The 9,217-nt window shown below is 40.6% G+C and overlaps 2 protein-coding genes across 3 annotated transcripts; one reads left to right on the top strand and one right to left on the bottom strand.

The window, feature by feature from the left end:
- Positions 1-333: 333 nt before the first annotated feature.
- Positions 334-2,818, top strand: LOC115688491 (taxadiene 5-alpha hydroxylase-like). The gene is made up of 3 exons (XM_030614317.2): positions 334-1,303; positions 1,560-1,747; positions 2,528-2,818. The coding sequence occupies exons 1-3, from the start codon at positions 334-336 to the stop codon at positions 2,816-2,818; spliced, it is 1,449 nt and encodes a 482-aa protein (XP_030470177.2).
- A 1,743-nt stretch (positions 2,819-4,561) lies between these two features.
- LOC130139873 (uncharacterized) lies at positions 4,562-6,199 on the bottom strand. 2 transcript variants are annotated; one of them, XM_056317728.1, is made up of 3 exons: positions 5,556-6,199; positions 5,366-5,471; positions 4,562-5,151 (listed from the first exon to the last, which is right to left on the bottom strand). In XM_056317728.1, the coding sequence occupies exons 1-3, from the start codon at positions 6,093-6,095 to the stop codon at positions 4,691-4,693; spliced, it is 1,107 nt and encodes a 368-aa protein (XP_056173703.1). In that variant the 5' UTR covers positions 6,096-6,199; the 3' UTR covers positions 4,562-4,690. The 2 variants fall into 2 exon arrangements, with proteins under 2 accessions (XP_056173703.1, XP_056173704.1); XM_056317729.1 differs by having other exon boundaries at positions 5,399-5,471; positions 5,556-6,195.
- Positions 6,200-9,217: the final 3,018 nt, after the last annotated feature.

The raw sequence follows: 9,217 nt of genomic DNA, 5'->3' as shown, positions 1-9,217 counted from the left end.
TTCGATATGACGAAATTGATCTAATGATTGCTTGGGCTCATTATTTCAAGTTGAACAGGAGCCGCCTGGCGCTATGCAATGTATCTCCCGGGAGCAAATTGAAACATGGTGCTATAAACTTAATAACTTATTCAGTGTACCACTAAGATATTAATAGTTATGTCACTCGTTGTAAGATCAACTTGTTTGATTACTTTATTACTTATCATGCTTCAACCAGCGGGACATCACTTGTATATATTGACCCTACATCCTTCCTATCATCATGATAACCACACAGCAAACTATAAATTCGCAAGTTCTCAAACATAAAGTCCGCACTCTTTCTTGGCCATGGAGATCAACCACTACATTTTCTCTTGGCTCCTCACTCTCATTTTAGCCCTAGCACCCTTGTTCCTTCTTCTCAAACTCAAGCAAAAATGTGTCAGCAACGAGCACAACCTACCCCCGGGCCAGTTGGGCCTCCCGTGGCTCGGCGAAACCATGGATTTCTACAGAGCCCAGCGAGCCAACCGGTTATTCGAGGACTTTGTCCGACCTCGAATGGCGAGGCATGGCAAGATCTTCAAAACAAGATTGATGGGGTCGCCAACGGTGATTGTAAGTGGAGCCGAAGCAAACCGATTCTTCTTGTCCAATGAGTTCAAGCTGGTGATAAGCTCGTGGCCTTCTTCTTCAGTTCAGCTCATGGGCAAGAATTCCATTATGGAAAAGCATGGCGAGCAACACCACCACGTCCATGGACTGATCGCCTCTAGCCTCGGCAGCTCCTCAGCGGAGTCTTTAGTGCCGAAGTTGAGCAAATCAGTACAACGCCACCTAGATGCACATTGGCGTGGCCAAGAGAGAATCAGCCTATACCACTTCACCAAAAATTTGACATTCCACATTGTGTTCGAATGTTTGTTAGGGATAGATGTGGAGCTGGGAATGTCGGAAATATTTGAGAGGATTCTGGAGGGAGTCTTCGCGCCACCAGTTACGGTCCCCGGAACTAGGTTTTCGAGAGCAATGAGAGCGAGGAAGAAGATAGAGAGAATGCTGGTGAGGATTGTGAGGAAGAAGGAGGAGTTGGAGAGGGAGATTTCGGGAGGAGGTGGAGGCGGGAACAAGGAGGGTGGGGCAGTGCTGCTGCCACGGTACGTGGCGGCGATGCTGCGGGGCGAGATGAGCGAGGAGGAGGTGATCGATAACATCGTGCTGCTGGTGTTTGCAGCTCATGACACCACCTCTTTTGCCATTGCCATGACCTTTAGAATGTTGGCTCACCACCCAAATTGCTATCAGTTGCTACTAAAAGGTGAAAATCTGTCGTTAGGTTATATGACTTATCTTTTTTCGTGTCTTTGATCGGCTTATAGTATATGATATTCGTTCTAATGTGAATAGTCTTCATATAGGTGAAGTCTAGGTCACAGAACTTAGGGTAGTGATTGTTGAAATTTGAGAAGGATATCAATCAATGACATTGCATATAAAATATGGACTATGTTATTAAAATTTTCTCTGGGGTTTCTATATTTATTGTTAAATTAGTGAGCTTTGCTCTTTTGCAGAACATATGGATGTGAAGAGCGGAAAAGGAGAAGGAGAGGATATCAATGGTGAAGATATTAAGAAGATGAGTTATACGTGGAAGGTTGCTCGTGAAAGCATAAGATTGTTTCCTCCCATCTTTGGCTCTTTCAGGAAAGCCATTGTCGATATCGAGTACGAAGGATTCACCATCCCGAAAGGATGGAAGGTACGTAACTTTCAATCCAATTACGACATTTCAATTGAGAACTCGAGTTTGATTCATTCCCGTGAAATTAGAACTAATTAACTTTAAAATGGACCTCCACGACTTATTTCATCTCTCAAAGCAACATGCCATGATTGTCAAACAAGAAAAGAGTCGATGTCGTGTCGTCGTATCGAAAGCTTAGATTTAGTCTCGAAACCTTTGATACGACTTCATTTTCAATTAAAAGATTAATTAAGTGGCACCATTGCATACCCTACACAACCCATTGACGCCATATGCCAATGCGTCGAATAATATAGACCAAGGCCAACACCGGCCACGGTTTATTTTACTGAAGATTAAACCGACCTAATCGTGAATGAAAATCTTTGTATGCCGCCCACGCTCATATCATTGAAGATTGCTTTGAAAAGAGAATGTCCCCCGCACATGCACGCTTGTTATTTAAAATTAAAGTCGTCATGCACTCATCACGAGCATGCATGGCAACGAAGTCATCTGCATCTTCCTTAACTGCAGTTATTAGGGACGGTCGAAGATGTATTAAAATAAGCCACTTGTTCATACTGTCAACTTTTCCTATCTAGTATTCCTCCCTTTTTCTTAGGAGACGCAGAAGAATTCGCGATTTGAGAAAATGTCGTATACAATTACATGATTTTAAAACACTCGTCGTATTGGCATAACAAACTAAATCGATGAGAATCGCGATAATGCGTTGCGTACACATAAAAAGGAATACCGACTTCAGATCTTATGGATCCATTCTAATTTCAGGTGTTGTGGACAACCTACGGGACACACTACGACCCGGAACACTTCCGAGACCCGATGAGCTTCGACCCGGATCGGTTTGAGGAACCGAAACCGCCGTACGTTTACGTGCCCTTCGGAGGGGGGGCAAGGGTTTGTGCTGGGTACCAGTTAGCGAGAATGAACATCCTCGTGCTCGTGCACCACGTGGTGACCCGCTATGACTGGTCCTTGATCCATCCCGACGAGCCGATCACCGTGGACCCGCTCCCGTTCCCTGTCCACGGAATGCCCATCCAGATTTCTCCCAAGTGATCCACCGATTGATTCAATAATGTGTTTCTATTTATTTGGGCAGAGATGCAGTTGTTTTCGCTTCTTTGTTCAACTCAAATTTAATGAACGTTCTTCAAACAAGTTGCTAAACTTGCGTAATTAATTGGCTTCCATTGAATTATTTGTGTTCGATTAAGAGGTAACCTTATCAAAAAATTGAGCTTTCGCTCTTAGGAGAGCCTACGCAGCTTATCCCCATCCTGTAAGGCAAGCTCCATTTATGCATTCTTTATTTTAACGTATCGATACCCGCACACTTCGTACTCCTAATTTTTTATTTTTCCCAAGAAGAGATAATATCTTCTAAAAATTTTATATCCTGGTAATCTCAAAATACGGACAATGATCCAGATAAAACTTTTTAAGGATGCTCAGATCCCAATTATGGCTTCTTTATTCAAATCAATTTTAATAAACGTTCTTCAACAAGTTGCATACATGATTACAATTTTAGATGGACTTTTTTGGGAATAACGAGAGTCTACCACGAGGAGGGTGACTCCAGGTCATACCTAAATGGATAGGACGGTGTTTCCCACGGTTCACTAAGGGCGCGAATAGTAACCATTCTGCTCTAGAAATCAAATTCTTGCCAGAAATTGATTTCTGGAATTCTTGCCAGAAATTGATTTTTGGAGGAGAAATCTGTTTGGTAAAACATGACTAATTCTGCTCTAGAAATTGATTTTTGGAAGAGAAATCTGTTTGATAAAATAAGAGGAAATTTCTACTTCTGGATGAGAAATACATTTGATAACGGCGTGTCAATTCTATTTCCGCAACAAAGATAGTTCGAACTCAATTGCAAAATATTATTTATCTTAACTCACAATGCATGATATTCGAGGCAAAATCTAGTACATTTTTTTAAATCCTCAAATAAAAAGAACATAAATTCCAAAATAACATGTCATTACAAGAAGACCCGGTACCAAATCCTCAATTACACATAATACAAATCCTACAATACAACATTACATTACATAAGGCAAAAAAAGCAAATAATCCTCGAATAATAATAATGGAAGTATAATACAATAGTGGAAAACAGTCAGATTTCGGGAAAATAGGAAATTTATTGAATTTTTCCGAAAAAAAATTTAACAAATGAAAAAATAAAAAATTTTAAAACTTCACATAATGGTTTAGAATACGTGTAATCACCCACGTTTAGTGAAAATTAATTTTTTTTAGGCGCCCAAAAAAATCATAAAATCAAAAAATTCAAAACTTCACGGAATGGCTTAGAATACATGTGGCCACCCATTTTTAGTGAAATTTATTTTTTTTAGGTGCCCAAAAAAAATAAAAAAATAAAAAATTTCAAAACTTCACAGAATGGCTTTAAAATACCTATGGCCACCCACTTTGAGTGAAAATTTAAATTTTTGGAGGTGGCCACAAATTTAAATTTCACTCAAAGTGGATGGCCACAAATATTCTAAGCCATTCTGTGAAGTTTTGAAATTTTGAAATTTTTAATTTTTTGATTTTTTTTTGCACCTCAAAAAATTTAAATTTCATGCAAAGTAAGCAAAAAATACATTTGATAACGGCATGTCAATTCTATTTCCGCAATAAAGATAGTCCGAACTCAATTGCAAAATATTATTTATCTTAATCTACAATGCATGATATTCGAGGCAAAATCTAGTACATTTTTTTAAATCCTCAAATAAAAAGAACATAAATTCCAAAATAACATGTCATTACAAGAAGACCTGGTACCAAATCCTCAATTACACATAATACAAATCCTACAATACAACATTACATTACAAAAGGCAAAAAAAGCAAATAATCCTTGAATAATAATAATGGAAGTACAATACAATAGTGGAAAATCGAATTTCATGGAATCTCCGGCATATGATTATCCCTAGCCATTTTATTGGCAATACGTTTCCTAATAATGTTCATCTCGGTTCCCTCTTCGGTTGTTACTACATCGTCTGTACCATGTTCAGTAGGTTCACACACATAATCCGGATCTCCATATATGGACAAACACTTATCCATCCTATCTTGCTCAATGATGTAGTTATGGATCGCACAGCATGCAATTACAATATGTGTTTGTTTTTCAAATTTAAATGGAGGCATCTGTCTCAAAACAAAAAAACGATTCTTTAAAGCCGCAAAGGATCTCTCAATGATATTCCTTAATGAAGAATGCCTGTGGTTGAACAATTCCTTTGCTGTTGTTGGTCCCCCACTTCGTCGAAATTCTGGTATATGATACCGTTCGCCTTTAAATGGTGTTAAAAATCCTGGACTTGAAGCATAACCAGAATCGACGGCGTAGTACTTGCCTACAACAAAGTATTCATGGATTGATCATGAAATGCAATCCTAGCAAAATCATAAACACAAAATACTCATTATATATCAAAATAGCACCTGCGGGTGGTCGAGGAAACTGTAGGTGAGGTGTGTCAAGTGCGGCCGACAACACTCGACAATCGTTGGCTGATCCTTCCCAACCAGCATACACAAAAGTAAATCGCATATTAAAGGAACACACACACAACACGTTCTGAGTGGTTGTGCCTTTTCTACCTCTAAATCGTGGCTGCATATGTTCAGGTACGGTAGCATGAATATGGGTGCCATCAATAGCACCTACGCACCCCTGTCATTTAATTAAATACATACATTAGACAAGATTGTGAGCAAAACTAATCAAATGGTGCAAGGAAATGTACGAAAAATGTACCTTGAAGTAACGATTAAACTTTGGATCAATCCGAATTTCTTCTAGGACAACATCAAACGAAGGAGGTACGATAATCTCCTTCGCCAATTTCAAAACAGCTTTCAACACCGCTGCAAAGTACTTGCTAACAGTCTCTCCTGAACGTTGGAATCTCTCACATAAAGCTCTGTTGGAGTTCTTGTGACAAATCATTAATAAAAACATGGCAACCTGTTCATCTACCCTAACATATCGACTGTCTGCCAACCAACCTCTTGACTTGAGCAAACCACAAAGGTTAAGAAAAACATGTCCCTCCATTCTAAATGCTTCGTATACTCTATCTGAATGTCCATGAAGAAGCTCGCTAACCCATTGGGGTCCTGTCAATACGTTGTCCCTAATACGTTCTGTCATGTGCATGGACCTATGCAACCAAGCAGTACACAACCATGCCAACAACATTTTTAACTCATCCTCATCAAAGTCTTGTTCACCTGATACAATTGTTTCACTTGATGCTACTTGATCATTAGACCAGTTACTTTGACCCCCTTCCATATTACCTAGGCCATCATGCGAAAGAAGAAGACAAACTCAACATGTCAGTTGGGAAGCCAATACATTTGAACTGATATGTTGGGAATTTAATACCACTCAACAGATAATTATGGAATTCAATCACATTAAAGCAAAATCTCAACATCATCACAAACGCATAGTCATAAAGACAAGTCAATGTCTGAAATACATAAGTGAAAAGCCGAAATGAACGCAAACATAAAACGGCATACTATAGCCCAACAACTACTCAACAGCCCCCAACTACTCATCCATAGCCTCAATAAAGGCAACTCTCATTTTGGAAAGCCATGTCAGGAAGCCCTCTCTCCAAGAGGCATTAATGACATCATGTTTCATAGTTTTGATGTAAAGAACCTTGTCCAAGTCATGCATGGCATTTAGGACAGCACCCACGGTTGCTATAGAGTAAGGGTCCACAGGTAATAAGGACTGTGAGGTGACGGAGGCACTTGATGTTTGAACCGTCTTAGCTTTGATCATCTCTTGAATGGCTTTGCAGGTCGCGTCAAATGAATGCGAACTGCTCTTTCTCCTCCTCTTGGCATTTGGAGTCCTATCCAACATGTGACTTTTTGGAGGTGGGCTCGCCGACACGTTAAATTGTTCCACATCAGCTTGGGTTTCGGAAAACAGTTCAGGTTCGCTTAGGTTGACATGAACATCATTGTCACCACCACCACCACTGTCACCTGTACCCTCCGACGGTGCCGCGCCTTACGCATTTCCTATTGCAAACTCCCAAGTGGCGTATGTATCTCCAAACACAAGACAAAGCTGTGAATACAAAGGAAATCCGTCCTTCCTGAACTTGGCCCATTCAGTATTAGCCTGTGCCATTTTCAAAGTAATGTCAGGCAGTACTCAACATTTTATAAATCTGAAATTTGAGGTTACAATAATAAGATGAACTAAGTAAGTAACATCACCTTAATGTGATTTGCCCAAACAGTTTCATCGTCCACAACAACCCTCTTGCTATCATCGTCCTATCCAAATCCCGTTGTTAAAAGCAGCTTCTTAAAACTACCATATTGTCTCTTGAGTTTCTGTGCCTTGTTCTTGAACTGTGGTAGACTAAAGTGAAGTCCTGTTTGTTCATTGAATTCTTTTTCAATGTTAATCCACCCTACTCTGTTGTAGGTACATGATGTGCGATTTCCCTTTTTTACCTCATCTACCATCAGACTTACAAACAATTCGGTCAACGGCTCAGTCCACTTTGCCATGTACGTGTATTTGGGGGATTCCATTTATGTAAAATCGATGAAATTTCAGGGACAAATGCTGGTAATGACGATTCAACAAACAAACAAGAATTAAAAAGAGGAGCACATCTACAAAAGAGAACATAAATTGTACCTGAGTAGAGAATTTGACACCCTAAAATAGAGAAACTCTACCAAAGAGCTAACAAATAGTATAGCATAGGAAAACTTTATGTAAATTTGCAATAATACAAAAATAGTAGACAGTAAATCCTAATAGTGGTACACAACAAGAGGAGACTCAGAAGCACACGACCCAAAAGAAGATAACGCAATGACCACAAAACATGTATAAAATGTTCTAAGACTTAATCGGCATCCTGGAGGCATGATAGTTTCAACTCAGTTGAATCTATCATAGTAACACCAAATCAGCAAGTTGTAGTGCAATATGGGCCACGGAAGGAAAAAAAAAATTGCAAAGAAAACAACTATCCAGTCACAAGATGAACATGAACAAGCAACTCCCAAAATCATGCTGCTGTCTCAACAATCCTCGCCTAAAAGATCGACCCAATAGCAACAATCCAGGACTTAAGACCACTAATCCACAATGTGTGGCAAGAACCTAGATTACAGTCCACGTGCTTTCGTAGACAGAACAAATCAGAACTACCAATTAGACTCGGACAAGTAATATTTCATCCAAAATTCTTTATGAATCAATCACACAAAGAAAAGATGTAGGTAGACTTAGAGAAGGCACCAAAAGCATAGCTCTCCGAGTTCAAAGACACTCGATATTCTTTAATTAGAACACATTCATACACATCTGATCAAGACATGTACCAACTTACCCTCATAAAAATATTGTAAAGGAACTTCTTATGAAACAATATCCAACACTGCACCCACCAACCTCTCACACGTGAACTTAAAAAGTTCGTACAATGACATCACCAACAAAAAAGGGTCACATATCCCTTATTTCTCTTATCATTAAGTGACTGATCCACTTCAGTAAAGTCAAAACCACATGGCATACATGCCTTTCATAATTTCTCATCTAAAACAGTTTATCAACACAGTTTAGTTGAGGATAGCCTTCGAAAGAGATAAATTGAATGAAATGCCATGGTTTCCCCTCACTATCTCAGGTTGATATCTTTCACTTGTAGGCCGTCCTCCCAATCCATAAAATTTAACCTTCTCGGGGTAAACCCATCATCTAGTGCCTGTGCTAAAACCAAAGCCAGTGCTCGAGATGCCGCCCAGAAATGACAACCCAGATAAAAACGAGACAAAAGCGCTAACTACTTGTGGCAATTCGCCGCGAACCACAGAGCCAGACACGAATGACGAAACAAACCGATTTAGCCACACAACCCACACATCATAGCCCTTTGAAATCGAAATCTCGCGGCTCAACTTCAACCTCAACCTCAATCCGCAACATGGGCGTCTCGTTCCCTCGTTCTGACTCGATTGAGCGAGATTCGCGCGGGCCGCGTGCCCTAAACGGGCAGCCGCGTCGCGCACCGCGGATTGCACCCGAAGGAAAAAGCTAACGAGAGGAGGTGCAACAGTTGGAGGAATCGAAGACTCACCAGCTACGCACGAAAAAACGGAAGCAGCGGAGATAGGGAGAGCCAAATCGATCGCCGCCGTGTGAGCTGGCGGTTCCGGTGCAGTCGCGAGGAGGGATGGAGGGCACGAAACTGAAGAGGCGGGTTTCGGTGCAGTCGCGAGGAGGGATGAAGGGCCAAATCGATCGCCGCCGCGTGCAGTGGCGGTTCCGGTACAGTCGCGAGGAGGGAAGGGGAGGGCGGTGAAGTGCTCGAAGAGTTGAACGAGACAGAAGAGAATGAAAGAAATTAGGGCTAGAATGACCCA

The sequence above is a fragment of the Syzygium oleosum genome, unplaced genomic scaffold (assembly GCF_021117445.2).
Source record: "Syzygium oleosum isolate NSW1041296 unplaced genomic scaffold, Sole_v2.1 Sole_v2.14, whole genome shotgun sequence".
NCBI classification, from domain to species: domain Eukaryota; kingdom Viridiplantae; phylum Streptophyta; class Magnoliopsida; order Myrtales; family Myrtaceae; genus Syzygium; species Syzygium oleosum.
Note: the sequence above shows the minus strand (reverse complement) of the source record. Positions and strands in the feature narration are given on the sequence as shown.

Coding starts and splice junctions, on each gene's coding strand:
- LOC115688491 (XM_030614317.2), top strand. CDS start 334: ATGGAGATCAACCACTACATTTTCTCTTGGCTCCTCACTCTCATTTTA. Junction 1,304..1,559: donor CTATCAGTTGCTACTAAAAG/GTGAAAATCTGT, acceptor GCTCTTTTGCAG/AACATATGGATGTGAAGAGC. Junction 1,748..2,527: donor CCATCCCGAAAGGATGGAAG/GTACGTAACTTT, acceptor TTCTAATTTCAG/GTGTTGTGGACAACCTACGG.
- LOC130139873 (XM_056317728.1), bottom strand. CDS start 6,095: ATGGAAGGGGGTCAAAGTAACTGGTCTAATGATCAAGTAGCATCAAGT. Junction 5,472..5,555: donor AGTTTAATCGTTACTTCAAG/GTACATTTTTCG, acceptor ATTAAATGACAG/GGGTGCGTAGGTGCTATTGA. Junction 5,152..5,365: donor AACCACTCAGAACGTGTTGT/GTGTGTGTTCCT, acceptor ACTTTGTTGTAG/GCAAGTACTACGCCGTCGAT.